Source organism: Nanorana parkeri, unplaced genomic scaffold, assembly GCF_000935625.1.
Source record: "Nanorana parkeri isolate BGI_ZX_2015 unplaced genomic scaffold, ASM93562v1 scaffold1964, whole genome shotgun sequence".
NCBI lineage: Eukaryota > Metazoa > Chordata > Amphibia > Anura > Dicroglossidae > Nanorana > Nanorana parkeri.
In genome coordinates this window covers 117,932-134,695 of record NW_017308232.1, presented here as the reverse complement: position 1 = coordinate 134,695, position 16,764 = coordinate 117,932, and the positions used below count along the sequence as shown (strand labels likewise).

General features: G+C 37.3%; 1 protein-coding gene across 1 annotated transcript; it reads right to left on the bottom strand.

The window, feature by feature from the left end:
- Positions 1-694: 694 nt before the first annotated feature.
- Positions 695-16,561, bottom strand: LOC108800220 (interleukin-22 receptor subunit alpha-1-like). Its single transcript, XM_018572186.1, has 7 exons — positions 16,419-16,561; positions 14,152-14,284; positions 10,406-10,599; positions 8,426-8,607; positions 6,844-6,982; positions 4,474-4,595; positions 695-1,375 (listed from the first exon to the last, which is right to left on the bottom strand). The coding sequence occupies exons 1-7, from the start codon at positions 16,459-16,461 to the stop codon at positions 695-697; spliced, it is 1,494 nt and encodes a 497-aa protein (XP_018427688.1). The 5' UTR covers positions 16,462-16,561.
- Between the last annotated feature and the right edge of the window lie 203 nt (positions 16,562-16,764).

Sequence of the window (16,764 nt, the reverse complement as noted above, 5' to 3'; positions counted from 1 at the left end):
TCCATCTGTGTATTCCCTTTCCATTAGTTTTAAAACTCAGTCTGATTCAATATTACTTTGCAGGCAAGCACTTAGTATTTTTAAATAGTTTTATTTCTGCTGGTTGTGCTGTATGGTAGGGCTGTGTGACTCTAAGGATTAGATGGAGAAAATGCTTTGACAGCAGCTTCCATATGTATGTTTCATTGATGTCTCTATCTGTTAGCCTGCAGCTCAGCTTTAAATAAAGGTCTGTATTGACCAGGTTTATATTTGACTGCCATTCTGCTTTAGCACATTCATTTGTGCATTTAAGCCATACATAAATAATAAATTGCTAGTGTTTAGTGGGCAAAATAAAGTGCTCTTGTGCTACACATTTGATTTTTGCCATTGATCTTACAACTGAAACGTCTGATAAAACACAATGAGGGGAATTTATCAAAACTGGAGCAGACAAAATCTGGAGCAGTTGTCTATAACAACCAATCAGCTTCTACTGTATCTTTTATTTTCAAAGCTTAACTGAACAAACTTAAAGAAAATCTGATAGGTTGCCATAGGCAACTGCTTCAGAGTCTGTCTGCTCCAATTTTCATAATTTCCCCCACTGAGTCTGACAAAAGCTGCATATTTTATGTGTAATTTAAATGTCTTTAAAGATTTCTGAAGTCAATGGTCTTTTGGAGGTAATTTGCATGGATAATATATCAAGTTAATGTTGAAACCTGTATGGTTGTTCAGAGATAAACGTTCCATTGATAAATGACAGTTGTGAATCTTCCACAGGGTACTGCAACCTATATTGGCTTCTGTCAAGCTCTAGCAGACTGTTTTCCACTACATTATTTTCGACTGGGTCATTTGGAAGTCCAGGAGAGATTATGTCTGACAGTGAAACTGGTGAATGTGTTCCATTATGTTCCTCCAGGCCTAAGAATTCAGATGCATCACTGACTACAACACTTAAGATTAAAGTGCAACCATCATTTTCTAGCCAGTTCAAAGTCCCACTGTCCTTATCCAGAGGTTGACCATTAGCAGTCGCCCGCATCTCCAACTGTGAAGTCGTGTTTAAAATATTTGGGGTATGATTGCTCTGATGTTCTATATTACTGTCAAGCAAGCCATATAAGACTGATGAGTCATTCATTCTGTTATTTTGCTGCAAATTATAGGAGACCTGTGATAGCAATGCAGAGTCTTTGTTTGAGACAGGAGACTGAGACTGACTGACATAAGATTTTGGCTGAGCATTCCTACTTTGATCCGAGTATTGTGTCCGACTTGGATTATTCATTGAAGGAAGCATTGATGGGAAAAATCCCACAGTACAAGAACTGTGTTTTTCTTTTACTGCAGTCATTATCTGGATCCTTGTAACTTTTTTAAAGTCCTGTATTGGAAATAAATAAAATCACATTAACATCATGTGTCATAAATCCTTTAAAATACTTTCAATGCTTTTAGTTTTGTGTTACATAACCAAATACTTTTTGATCTCTTGTCCCAAATGTTATAGAGTATTTACAAGAGCATATGAACTTACACACACTCCCATATGGAGTTATGGGCATTTGTGCAGACTGTGCAGCTCTGGTCTTGGGGGCCCAGTTGATACTTCATGTGGTTTGGGAGGTTCTTTGACCTTATCCCACTGTTACATAGCTGGTCACTTTAAGAGGAGGGATGCTTCATAGTTTCCTAATTGTTCTGATGGTTGGTAATACCCTAGTGATCTCAGGGATAGAACACTTCTGCCACTTCTTGCCCGACCAGCACCAAGAAATGGAAAATGATGTCTAACCCCAGCTGGATATTATGAACCATTGATAGAGTTCAGGTTTTTGTGCCGAATGCAAATTTGGAAAAATGTTCTTACATTTGGACATTTGGATGCATCCGAATTTCGAATGCAAACGAACCCACATTTTGCTGTAACAAAAATTTGGATGCACCCGAATGTCCAAATGCCATTCAGATTGTGGTTATTGGTTAAAATAATTTAAAAAAACAGCATGCACTCCCCCCTCCCAATCCATACCAGGCCCTTTAGGTCTTGTCGGAATTTTAAGAGGGTACTCATGCTCAGTGCCCCCTAAGAGTCCCCCCCTAAAATCCCTTGCTAGTACCTTAATCCGAGCAGTGGCCTGGCAGAGCAGGAGGGGGCGAGCCTGTACCCCCCCGCACCATACCAGGCCACTTGCCCCCCATGTTGATCAGGACAAGGCCTTCTTCCCCACAACCCTGGCCCAGTGGTTGTGGGGTGTCCGTAGGCAGGGAGGCTTATAGGAAACTGGGTGCTTCCTTTGATAAAGGGGCACCCAGATTAAAAAAAACAAAAAGTCCCTCGATGTCAATCCAGAATTATCCAGCGATTATCCAGCGATGTAAATCGTCCAATCCTGGAATCCTGACGTCCGCCGACTTATGAAAAAAACAATACCGCTTTCTCTCTCAGGTCTGCTCCTCTGCTGATTGACAAAAGGCAGTGCGCAGAACAATAGCCATCCTGTTATTGGCTATTTCCATTTGAAATGGCCAATAGAAGGATGACTATTGGATATTTCTCCTGCAGAGGAGCCGACCTGAGAGAAAGTTATCTTTCTGGTCTGCTCCCTGCTGACCTAAAAAACACAATTAAATTAGTTTTTTTATTAAAAAAAAGCACATCTGAATGTCCGAAATGGAAAAAACGAACAATATTCGGATCACGAGTGGATCTGAATATCAAGAAAACCAAAGAAAACAAAATCCGAAAGGACCAGAAACGAAACACATTTTTTGCCAGCTTACATATCTATCTATCTATCTATCTATCTATCTATCTATCTATCTATCTATCTATCTATCTATCGACAGTGAAACAGTGTTTGTACTTGAGCAGAAGTAGAATGGATGGCTCAAACATTGTTCTTGCACAGGTGACTTCATTCACCATTGTATAGAACAACTACACTGCGAGAAGAGTTATTTCTATTTAGTTGTCAGAAGTATAAATATATGAACAAAGGATATAAGCTGTTTTACTTTCTAAAACCCCCCAAAAATACCAGGGAAGGAAAATGAAGGCCAGAAACAAGTCAAATTAAAACTGAATAAGAAATCTTTAGCTAACGGATTATTAAAAAAAAGAATTGCTTTAATTATGTTTTACATGAAGCAATTGTGTTTCAAAATGTCAGTTTTTTTATTCATATAGTTTCCTTTTTATAGTTTGAAGTTTAAAGCTGATCTTCCTATGAAAAAGAAAAATGTAGCTCTGTAGAGTATGCTAAATGTGTTCTGAATGCAAAAAGACCAGTTCTACTAGTGTCCCGCCCAAAGAACACATTTGACCTGCAAAGGAATTTGCAATTATATTGTCAGCACGGGTCAATGTTCTGCAGAAGAAGGAGAATTGATTATTGCAAGTCACAGTTGTTTAGTGAGTATGACATGCTATTACAAACTGATGATAAAGAAAACGTTTTATTATTCTTTGATATTTCAGTTACATGGTTCTCTTTTACACTGGGAAGGATTTAGACCGGCATTTCTCAACCTTTTTTTCAGTCAATGTACCCTTTAAAGGTGTATCATATGGCATGCCAGTCTAAAATGTATATGATTTTAAGGGAGGATCCTATAAAAAAACGCAAAAAAGTGGTATTTCCCCCCTTCACATTGAAGTCCCCCCTTCAGATTACTAACCTTTGGCTTACACATCAGAATCCCCCATTTCACATCAAGTCCATCAGGAGCCCCCTTCACATCAGGAGCGAAAGACAGCCATTCAAAAGAAGGTCAGCAATGGCAGTCAATGTATTTATCAAACAGAACTTTTTTTAACCATCAGTGGAATTTTGTAGTGCATAGGGCACTATTTTCTCTAAAGATGTGAGATAATAGTGTACATATGTGACAGACTAAATGAGAGTTAGCCCCATAATGGTTACAAGGACAAATAGAGAGGGTAAATCTCCCCAGTGGAAACAGAAGTAAAACTCTAACTGAGAATCTAACCTTTCCCTACACTATCCAAAACTAAAAAAAAGATTTTTGGCCTTTAGTTACACTTTTATTTTCTTGCGCCTTATAACTGCCAATACAAGCATTTATATTTTTAATCAGAAAAGTGGAATACTTAGAGAAAATAATTACATTTAAACATACCATCTATGCAATTTCAGAACAAAAGTACAACCTTTCCTAATGTTTATAGAAACGCCATTGCTCTATCAAACACCCATAGAAGCATTTGAAATAAAGACTCATGTCACTATTCCCACTTTTCAGTGTTAGGCAAGTCTGAATCAGCTCTGTTGATGAATAGGACATTTCCCAAACAGGAAACACAGATAAATGGCTTCGTCATGAGCTCTTCTTTAATTAGCTGTTTTATAAGGGTAGTTTCAAAATTACTTACCAAAAGGTAAAATGCAGAAATGTTTTGTTTAAATATATATATATATGTTTTTAAATAAATATCAGGGTAGTATAATAAATACTTACTAAAGAGCTTGGTGTTTTTGCTTGGCGTCGGACATATTTACAGCTCATGTAAATCATGGCTATACCCAGCACGACAGCAAAAATGCCAATGAGACTGACTGTCAATGTGACCAAAGAATGATCTGTAAACGAAAAACAACATGAGTCATAGAAGCATAGGAGACAACGGACTGCACAATACATTTAGCTTCACCTGTTATTGTAATATGAACAGCAAACTCATTTTGAATGCTGCAAGGTAGGATTTTCCATACCAGGAACAATGGAGTCTACTCAAAAATAAAATAAGCATAGCTGCTTTTCATATGTTTTTACCTTTTACTTTATAATAATATTACCTTGGAATCTAATATAAAAAGGATGCTATAAACTGCCCAATAACCTATGGGAACAAATTAGCTACCATGATACCATACTAGGTGTGAGATTTCCCTGCATTTCCTGTCCCATAGCCACAACAGGAAGTCAGAGGGAATCTATAGTGAGGGAAATTCCCTCTTAAACAGCTGTCACTAGAACTAGAATGCACATTGGAAGATTTCCCCTCTAGTTCTGTTTTTGCAATTTGTGATTTTTTTCTCACTTTCACTCTGTGACATTGGTCACAGTCAAGTAGACAAAAAGAGATGGTAAATCTCCCTAATTGGGGCAAAGCGCTAAATACCTGACAGGTGCTTTAATCCCTCTCCACTCAATCCAAATCTGAAAATGTTTTTGGCTTTAGATATACGTTAGCTTTGTAAGTGAGTACACAAAAAGGCAGCCCAACTTAGTAATCTGTTTGCAATTGACTGCACAGGCAGCATGGCTTAGTATAACACTGAATGCCACTGGCATATGTTCTCAGATTGGAAATAGTCAGCAGTTTTACAAGTGTTAGCTTTGCAGACGAGTGCAGAACAAAACGTAGCCTGACAGAGTCATTTTCAGTTTTAAAAATGAATGAGCATTGTGGTAAATAGTAGTTTCAGACACAACTCCAGTTTTAGGTCACAATGTAAAATGTCAGTGTCAGCCTTGCTTGTAAATAGAAAAAAAAGCAGCCTGAGCTTGCAGTCTCTTCTATTAGCCAACTTGGCAAATGCACAGACACAGTGCAGACTAGTGTAAAGTTGGCCATACACTAACAATTTTTTTTTTAATTCAACGTGTAGGTGAACAAAAAAACCACAACATATACCTCCATAAACACTAAACAACGTGGATGGACAAATCTCCCACTATGGCTATTGTATTCTTAACAGTGGCTGCAGCTGACTGGCTGTAGTCACTGTTCTGCCAAAACTTTTTGCCCGGAAGAATTTCCTGTAAATCGGACCAAATTCTAACAGTGCATGGCCAGCTTTAGATTGAGATTGAATATTGCCTGCAGTTTTTAAAACATGGGATTGTACAACCCTATAAGACAACAACCCAAGAGAAACCAGCAGAGAGAGCAGACACCAATATGTAACTTTATTATTCTACTTCATTTATAGAAGTTAACCATTAGGGCCCCTTTCACATGGGCACTGTCCATTCCAATCAGCAGGGGATTCTCACATAAATCATCAGCTGATTGGAGTAGTATGGAACGGGTGTCACTCTTGTGACATTCATGTCCATTCAGTCACTTGTTGCTATTTTGTAGGTGTATAGGCAGCTGGATGTAAGCGACCATGTGTCAGATTGCATCCAATTAACTCTGATTCATCATGTTTAGGTAGAAAAAAACAAAGAACGACATAAACCTTCTCCATATTTTTTGGAAATAAACTTACTCTGAGGTAATCTGATGAAAAACGAAAACATGTCCATTTTCATCCACCTGCCCCGAAGGGTTAAATTGTTTTCCAATTATACTCGCCTGAAAAACTGACAGATCTGATTGGTCCTCCCATGTGAAAGAGGCCTAAAGGTGCCCATACACCTTACAATTATCTGCAGATTGTCTGTGGTCAGATGGAAAAAGTGCATCAGATTGGCCCAGGTGGAGATTACTCCATCCACACAGTTAAGTGTAGATGGAGGAATCTGTTGCACCTTTTCCATCTGACCACAGACAATCTGCAGATAATTGTAAGGTGTATGGCCAGCTTACGGATAAATCAGGAAAGAAAGTAGGGGTAGTTGTAGGGGGTGATAAATCCCATGGGGATACTTTACAGAGTATTTGCTCCAGAGCTGCCTCTTGAGTAGAAAGGGGGTTTAGAAAACCTTTATGCTATTGTCAGAATACATGATGCATTAGCCAATGACAAAATATTGAACATGACAGATTCTCAAAAGTTACACAGGAGTTATTGTTGGCATTATTTGTTCCAAATGTGACTTTGGTATCTATAGTTTGTGACTCCATTATTGATCAATATAGTTATACAGATTTATTACCTGGAAGAGTTTTCAACACAAAATCCTGAATGTCACTCTTCCGCTTATCTCCAATCATAATGTACACGCTTCCATTGTATTCGGTGTTGGGACTTAAGCCGAACACTTCAAACGTATTGTTTTTCTGAGGCTTTTGCCACTACAATAAAATAACACACTCAACTTATTATGGAATCACACATTTTCATAAAAAATGGAGAGAAGTTTACTGAAAGATAGGTTGATCAAGTAACATAACATCAAATGTCCTTTTAGTGTAATTGTTCTGTTGACTGTTTTCATTTATAAATGGGTACAAACCCACACTATATTTCCCCATAACGACTGCAAAGACACCTGAGAAACAAGAAGGGTCCATGATATACCAAAGGGAATGGGTAAACATGTGACATTCATTTCTGCTACCACTAAGTAGATGACAGGCAAACCATAGAAATCACCTCTTTAAAGTGGAAAACAGGATCAATTGAGTAATATGAATATGATTAATGAAAAGCTAATGCCACCCAACAAAATACCACAAAATAAAACAAAATAGGTTCTAACATTAATATATATATATATATATATATCCCAAGCAAAGTCTATATTTGCCTCAGTGAATGTACCAGGCTCTCATGAAGGCACTCATGTTCAAGCCCTGACCTTGAGTTCTACCCTTTCTTCCTTATAACTACTTGTCTACTTGTCTTTTCTTCTACATTTTCACCTTTGCAAACTATCTCAACCTGCTAAATTTCTCACAACCCAGTGTTTATAGTCCCACATCTCCCATATCTGATCAGCTCCATACCAGGTATTGATCACATAAAAATGGAAAGAAAATAACCAATGTACACTGTACCATACAGAAAGAGGTATACAATTGCTGCTTTGATCTTAGTGTCAGTGATGTGATGTAATCTATGATTACAGCTATCAAATTGTTCTAATCTGTTAATAGTGGTTGTATCCTTGTGTTTAAGATTTTGCTTAATTATTCTACGGTATTTTGTATAACCATATAGAATAAAATATTTTGTAAAGTGGATATAAAACATAGAAAGGATATTTCCTTGGATATTAACAAGATAGGTTTAAAACAATGACATCTGATAGTTATACAAACTCAGCTGAGCTATTTTAAGTTACTGTTCTATCCCACTGGTTACTTAAGAACATAGCAGGGAGGGTAAGGGTGGTGCATGTCAGTCCAAGATAGACTTGGAATAGAAGGTAGACTCTGATAAGAAGCTCATCACTGACTTGTCTAGCAAGGACCTAGTAGATGTGATATTTTTTACCATGCTTTGTGCACAAACCTATGCTGGTCTTTGCTCTTTGTAAAAGTAGTAACATGACTGACTTTGGTCAACTATGATGTTCACTTTTGCTCACTTATCTGTTTCCTTTGTTCCTATTTCGGTAAGAATTTATCATAGGTACTGTTGTTATTTTTTATTGTAGTTTATTGTTTATTTAGTGTATCATTGTGTATGCTAGAAATAATAACCATAGGTAGAGTTTTGGAAAGCATTCCATGTAACACATGTTGCCAAAACATATGAAAATAATGCTTATTAGTAAATCATTCACAGCTTACTTTGTCATGTTTCTCTGCATTAAAAATGCTTAGGTGGTATTCAAAACTTTGATCTCTGTAAAGGTCTTCCACAGTCATTGATTTGTTGTTCTTACTCCTCAAGGCCAACGTTGGAGTTGCAACATGGATTGTAACTGAACTTACATGTCCACTGTATTTAACTTTTGGCAAAATCAAGAAAGCTATAGAGAGAAAATAGAGAACAGTAAGTGACTAGCTATGTTATGTACTATGTTTATACATACAAAAATCTTATTAGTGGTCATGCTGTAGATTAGCTATATGTAAAAAGTGACCATGATGAAACTCTTCTGGGTTGCCTCCAAGCTATGTCAGTTGTGTTTATTAACCTACTTTTTTCAAGGTTTGTGTGAATATGACTACATTTCTTTAATTAGTTATGCATCTTATAGTTATATATTTTTTATTTTTTTTACTCTGCAGTGCTATTTTGAGAACATCTTCAAAGCATTTTTAGTAGTGCTTTATGATAGCAAATAATCAGTTTGTACTAGGCATTAGTGGCCTACCAATATAAAGCGATATACAGTATCCTCCATTATTATATAAAAATAATATTTGTTTTCCATAACCAGTTAAGGAAATGTGAATATAGCAGGTGAGTCTGGTTGCTTGTGCACTTGAGGGGATTAATCTATATTTGCACAAACATGTTTGCTTTTGCCCCCATTCACACCTAAACAATTTCTGATTTCATCAAACATGTTTAATTTATTAGTGAGCAATTATAGTTGGGGAAAGTGTGATTAGTGAACAGAATAGAAAAGTGAACAAAGCCTTTGTCAACACAAAGGTAGTATTACGATGTCATGGATGCAATTGCTACTTTTGATCCTGGGATGTGTCTAGCTGTGACTTAAAGAATATGTGCACTTTTAAACAAATTGCATTTTTTTTCTTTTTTGCCCCCCTGCCCTCCGACATTCCCCCCCTTCCCAGATGCAGTCTTACATTTATCCTTTGGTTGCAGCATACACCTCTATGAGTCCCTCTCCAGCCTTAAAGGAGTCTAAAGCCTCTGTTTTTTTTGCCTATATCTACTGCTAGCAAGCAGTAGATATAGGCAAAATGTTTTTAAAAAAACAAAAACGCTTTAACAGCGGTTTACACTTACCTCGTTATCGCTCACGAGACGAGAATCCGGAACTGCTTGTGCGGCCGCAAAGAATCTTGGGGCGGGCGCATGCACAGTTCGGATTCTCGGCCGGGAGACGAGCAGAGGCGCAAGGTAAGTCTATGGACGCGTGCACCCGCCTGCAGACACCACTGGATCAGAAGTGCCTGCAAGCAGAGAGGAGTCAGCGCTGGATTGGAGAGCCGCCACACCTCTGGAAGGACAGATGAAAACATCAGGAAAGAAGAGGAAGATCGGATTAAGAGACATAATTTAAGGTAACTGCTGACATTAACATGGGGGGAGGGAAAAAAATGTATCCTTTAATGTCACTTTAAGAGATGGCTCTATAGAAGTCTATGGGGATCTACTGAACAGACTAGTCAGCACAGAAAAGGTCTTGTCTAAAGTATAAAAAAAATTGGGGCAGGTCACAGCCACAGAATGTTGATAAGTATTCATGTGGGGAGTGTAGGGTACGTTTGGTCGGGGGCCACTTGAATTTATTACTTGAAGAGCATGAGGATCCTTGTTCATAGCATAACCAGATTACTCCACATACACAAGGACAATTCACTGATATCTTAATTACAAGTTCAGTTGAAACGTGGTAGCAGTCTGGGCCCCTACAAGCCTCTGTGACTTGGCAGCAGTTGCAAATCTTGCAATCACAATCATTCTGTTCATATGTAGAACAGAACAAAATTTGTAGGTTATTATCATGTCATTTATAAATATTCTATTTATTTTTATAAACTGTTCAGTTGCAGTATGAATAGGGGAATCAGGAGAAAATAAATAGAAATATTTGAAAACAATAGAAATAGAAAAATAATAGTACTCACTGTCATCATGTGGGTTTAGCCTATTGGACATAACCCAGTTAGAGGAACAATTTCTTATTGATGCACTGACTCTCCCAAAGTATTGATGTTCCATGAAGTCTTCTAAATCACTAGTGATTCCATTTGTTAAATCACAGTAGGTTTCAGGTATATTCTGACATTCATTAAATGTTGACCACCTGATCTGGCCATATCTTTTGAAAAAAAGAAAAATGAAAGCGTTAAGTTTTTTTTTTGGTGCCCATGATATCATGTATGCGCCGTAATTGCATTCCATGTTCAGCGAATAAGCAGTGGAGAGACTAACACTGCACTAGATTTTGCTGCTGCCATATGGTCCATGTGCAAGCATGTGCCCAAAACTGCTTACTGCATCTCCTCTCTTTTAAGGGCCTGATGCATTGCTCAAACATATATGAGGTAAGGTGGTCAGTACAGTGTTCTTTTAAGCACAGTATCCTGCCTATTTCTTATTTCTGCATGCACAATTGTGTACTGTGCTCTATTAGATTTGCTTAGATCAGGCAGCCTTCTCACTCACCAATGTAAGTATTGCCTGCTGGGCAGGGCCGTAACTACAGATCATAGGGCCCCATAGAAAAAATGCTATTATGAGGACCTCCCTGATGCCCTCTCTTTGAGCTGTGAGTATCGGTGCCAAGATCCCTCTACACTGTAGACTTTATATGGGATTAGCTTTATCATCAACTGAAACCATTCCAGCCCTTAATGATACAGTACTTATCTTCACATGTTCTATGTTTATTTTGCCTCAACAACCTAATTGGGCCCCCTTCCACACCCAGGCCCCATAGCAGCCACCTGGACTATGGCTATAGTTACGCCACTACTGTTCAGGGTTTTCCTGCAAACATCATTTACTTGCTGCAATGGTGAAGACTGACTAATATAATCAGGTAGGACGTAGTTGGGAAAGTTAGGCAGCTATGGGACCCTGTAGTGTGTTGGTGTGTTTAGGATCTTGACATCCACTGTCTGAATAAAATAACTGGTTATCTCTCCTTAGTAAGTAAGCAGTAATTCCTCCATAGCCCCTAACCCCATCTATAGTCAGGCTGTATATCATACATTCACCAAGTCACTGCTGGCCTCAGATTGAAAGCTACTTGCAATAGTTCATCATAGTCTGGTGACTGATCTACTAAGCACAGCCTGGCTACAGCAGCTGAAGAACAAGTCATCTTTGGCTTTTTTATACACTAGTAAATGTATTCCTTTTCTTTTAATGGCTATTAATGGTGCATGGTGATAAAATCCTTCCCAGACTTCCATTTCACACTCAAGAGTAGATGAAGGGAATTACAGCAGTAAACAGTGCAGTGCAATGATGTTGATGATGTGCAAATTTCAATACTTAAGAACTAGAAATCATGTTTTAGTTGACTTCACTAAGCTAAAATTGGATTGGTTGCTATAACTTACCACTTTCTTGCCACCATGTGCACTGTTCATAAAATAAGCCTGCAAGTACATTAAAACAAACTTGATCCGCAGGTAGCATTGCCTCCAAGATGTCACTTAACCCACCAAGCTGCTTAATAGCCTTCTAGGATGGGAACTGGTACATTTTAAGGAATGAGTCAATGAACGTAACAAAGAGTCACGAGGAAATACATAAATCAGAGAGAAATGAAGCTATTCATGTAGTAAACTTGTATGGGGAAATACATGTTGGAGACAAAAAAGGGGCACTGATTGTCAAAGATTGACATGAAGATCTGTGTATTTGTGTGAAGTGAAGTACTGCAGGTACAAAAGGCACGAGGCACTGCATTTGAAAGAGACACATGAAGCACTGGTGGTAATAAAGAGGTGTGAGCCTCTGCATTGTATACAGAGAGATGGGAGGAGCTGCCTGTTAAAAAAGACTCATATGGAACCACCTGACTGCTTTTAACATAGACGCTTCAGGGACTGCTGAAGTATTTTCAGAAGGAAGCCAGCAATAGCAACCCCCATATGTCTCTCAAAGATAGATTTACTTCAAATAATTTTTGCTTTTACGTTCACATTTTTACAAGCTTACTCTCATATATTTTTTATTGTATTCAGATGTATTGAATATAGAAATTTGCAGATTACCTAATGGAGGTGGCTTAGTACAATTAGTATGTTTCTCTTTTAACAATCATTGCAATAAGATATTGATCACACAGTGAGAGCATTATTTTCAATAAGTTGGCCGTTTATATCCTTCAATTATGAGAAAGAGCAGTAAAGTACAACCACTGGAAGCTGAACCTGGGTATGGTTTGATGAAATATGGCTGCTGTCATGTACACATACACTTATTTTTAAGATTGGTTACATCAAACTGATCTCTTGTACATGTTTTTGAAAGCAAAGAATTTCGTAATTAATTTTGATGTTTAAGTTGCATTGCATCTATGTCTCACAATCTTGTTTTTCTACATTTTACATTCTCTCCTATGTCGCAAGGAAGTAAAAAGGCCCCTAGGTCATACGCCTCAAAATACCAAATGGGAGAAGCAGTTCTGTTGGAGCCCAGTGTGTACTATCTCTACACCTGTGTGTCAAATCTTCCAGACTTATTTATTGGATTTAAAAAACATGTTTCTATGTATGGCTTTTTAAGTATACATGTACATGAGAGTGGCTATATTTGCTCAACAAATATGCAGGCTCTGCTCTCTGGTTTTTGCCACGCTAATCCTCTTATCAGACTGCCAGTGTACCAGAAAGGGTTATGTGATTGCATACTACAGACATGTGATCTGCAGACTCCAAGGATGTGAAACACCCACAATTCTTCTGGTAGCTACAGCTTATGTCATCATTGCATAGTCTTTACCTAGAGAAAGCTCATGACCAGATTTGTTCTATTTAAAGTATGAATAATTATAGTCTGTTTTCTATTGATACATGTGGAATGTTTTTTTAATGATATGTCCACTTTATAAATAAAAGTTATTTACACAGTGATTGCAGAAGATGGGATTTTGGGCCTACAATCTTAGAATCTGAGACACCTAAAACCTTTAATAGTCTAAAGATTTACTTACCACCTTGCCTACAACATACAGACATACAACAGGGAAATGTCCTGCCTGTGCATTGCATGCAAGAAACAAATCAATGCTATGTTAAAAGCACTGGCCGTGTACGCTGACTAACAAGGTTATTCACAAAAGGGTGAAGAGTTTGGAGACGGCAGGAGAAGTGAACAATCTAGGACAACATAGCTGAACTGGAAAGTGAGCTGAATTGAAGAATTTTTCCAAATCAGATATTTTCTCCTAGATTGTTCACTTCTCCTGCCTTCTCCAAACTCTTCACCCTTTTGTGGAAAGCCCTGTAAGTGTATTGTCTGCCCATGTGCTGTGACTGTGTGTGTAGCCTGTCTGTGTGCTGTGATAGAGTGTGCTATCTGTCAGTGTGCTCTGCACTTGAGCTGTGTTTGGGCTCACTGTTTGCTGTGAGCAGTAAATGGAACCAAAAGAGAACAAACACAGGTAAAGGATTAGTGCATGAGCCATGAAGATGTACAGCTGATTGTGTGCAGGAAGCTTTTAACACTGCTAAAAGGAAAAAGAATGAGCCCTTTTGCAAAGAGCATCTGGGAGTGAGCAGATAGACAGATGGAGCATGCTCACTTGGGTGTGTGAAAGTAGTATCTAGTGCTTGTCAGGGAACAGGCAGTGCTCTTTTCTTTTTATACTATGCAAGGTTAGGCATTACCTACTCAGGTACGTGATCAAACTTACCTCTTGTACTCGACACTAAACAATACATCTGATGGAAGATGGTCTTTGTTCCATTGCAGCACATATTCAAAATTTGTTGCATTAAAGGTCACATTGTGGTGCGTAAAGTTTAGACAGCTATGGCAGAGATTTACTGGGGAAAAAAATGTTTATATTAAAAATTATTTCATATATTTGCATTGCCAATACTGTATTTAAATCCTTCTACAGGTTCAGTCTGTCCAAAAATGACATATTTTAATTCTGGGAAGACTTACACTGGGCAAGATGCCTAGGCTATCTTTATGATTCTTAGTGTTAAGATATCCTACTAGAGTTTTTAGCTTTGACCCTCTCGTTATTGTTATTAGGAAGCCTGGTGATGAAATCTCATTTTTACTTTACGTTCTCCATAATTTATTGGGCTGCGTACCTTAGGCATGCTATGTATGACCCAAAGAAAACTTTAGCAAGGTATACAAGATGTACGCAGTGGCAGTATTGACAGCGGGGAGTTGCTCTCCAATATAGCAGCTGTTGCAGCCGCAGCTATATGAACATGGAGCTTATAAATGCTAAACAGGAGTTCAATAGAGAAATACAGTGTAACATTATTGTTACTTTGTGTTTCCTTTGTTTTATTCATAGCAGATCAAAGTAGGAACGTTTGAACTGCATGTTGTCAGTTATGTTATTTCTATTTGTTTATAAAATAAAATATTTACGCATTAATGTTTAAGCTTTCTTTGTTTGTTTTGTTTATCTTTAATATTTTTTATCGAAAAACAGCCTTTACTTCAAATGTAATTAACTTTGTACCAGAATCATGACTTTAGTGTCATTATGAATAGAACAAATTATGGAATACATTTATTTTATTTATTTCTTTATTTTAACTAGCAGAGATCAAAGTGGAGAAAAAAGCATGTTTAGTTTTTTTACGTCTCGTTGGCTTTTTGGCATAAAATATTTTTGTAAGACATATTCATCCAAAGGAAGCCTTGTGTGTTCCAAAAATGTTTTAAGTTATGAAAATGTCATCTTCAAATAAATAGGCAAATTTCAAATTTGCTCTGGTCCATTAAGATGATAGAGGTGCAAAAGATGAAATGGTTAAAATAACAATAATAAGATCCAACAGGGAATGTGAGGTACCTCAATAATATCCACAGTGGGTGGACACACCAGGGAAATGAATTGCACCTGGAGACCCAAAAAATATAAGATTAACTGATTAGTATCTACATGGAATTTCAGTTACCATTTTTTTTCTATTTTAGTACCACTGCTGTTGTCAACTTATTGCTAGATTCTTCATAGGGATGTACTCAGAATCAAGCAGGGATGAGTGCTATTGCTGTTCAGCACCCTTCCAGGCAGGTTGTGACAGCAACATTGACGGTAGTGGGACATCTTCCCAAGGTTTCACAGGCCTAGCTTTGTTTGGCTATTCTTTATTAAGGAATGGCAATAGTTGCATTAAATGATGTTACAATTTCAAGTGTTAGAAAAAGTAAACTTCATGTTTGTTGCAAGAATACGGTATGACCTGCTGAGCCATATTCAGTAACAAGGATATGAAGGTAAACAACATGTGGACCTCAAATATGTGTTATCAGCTTTACAAACTTTACCCATATCTGCTGTTACATTTAACATTCTTAGTGATTTTCATTGTTGAGCAATGCCTAAAAAATACATGTTAGGTAATGCAATTTCGAGACACAGCTCATTATTACTTGGAACCTGTCCTGGAAATTAAATTGCAGTTATACATGTAGTTCTACAGACAAATGCCTTTTGCTTTGTATTATTTCTCGAAAATAAATATAATATTTGAAATGCCATACAATTGTCTAAATACATTTTTCTTCTAATACCTTATTGCAAATAAAATAATAATAATAATAACAACAACAATAATAATAATCTTGCTTTAATGTACTGTGTGAAATCATGAGCCAACTTTAGTTCATACAGTAATATTTTCAGGCAGTAATTTATAATGAACCATAAAAGTTCAGACATAATATTGAAAATTATATGATTTCGAGCAGTGCTTAAATTGAGAAATATTGCCCATAATTAAATAATTGTAAACCTAAAATGAACATTCATAAAAGACATATACCACTATATTGCTATAAAGCAATACTGTTTTTTCCAATATAGATTTACAGATTACAGAAGCAGTAATTTCCTCTTGTGGTTGTCTTCTAAGTAATGGTATTTCTTTTCCTGTTTACTACCTTGTGCACGACTGCAAGAGTGGGTATTAAAGATCTTACCTGAAAGGAAGCTGAAAAATAGATAATAGAGTGACCTCTTCATCTATTACCAGAACTCATGAATAAGATCAATTCTATGATTGTCCAGGGTGAAGTATTCAGTGACATGAGCAGGCCTTTGGATGTCACAACACGGTGTCTTGTACTCTTAGACAGCCACACAGAAAGTGTGTAGAACACTCTGTTTGCAGTGTTTCTCAAGAGATGGGAGTTTCCTAGATCAAGGTGAAGGTTGCTCGATGACTAAAGGCAAAAATACTCTGAAGGTAGTGCCTGGTTCCAAACTTGTCTGATTACTTACTAGATGAAGAAAACACACTTTCATTTTGTGTCATCATATGCTATA

What these genes read in the sequence shown, in the direction of transcription:
- LOC108800220 (XM_018572186.1), bottom strand. Translation starts at nt 16,461, where the DNA reads ATGAAGAGGTCACTCTATTATCTATTTTTCAGCTTCCTTTCAG. An exon ending in GCTAAACCCACATGATGACA is followed by an intron (nt 8,608 to 10,405) that starts GTGAGTACTATT and finishes TTCTCTCTATAG; the next exon opens with CTTTCTTGATTTTGCCAAAA. An exon ending in CAAAAACACCAAGCTCTTTA is followed by an intron (nt 1,376 to 4,473) that starts GTAAGTATTTAT and finishes TTTCCAATACAG; the next exon opens with GACTTTAAAAAAGTTACAAG.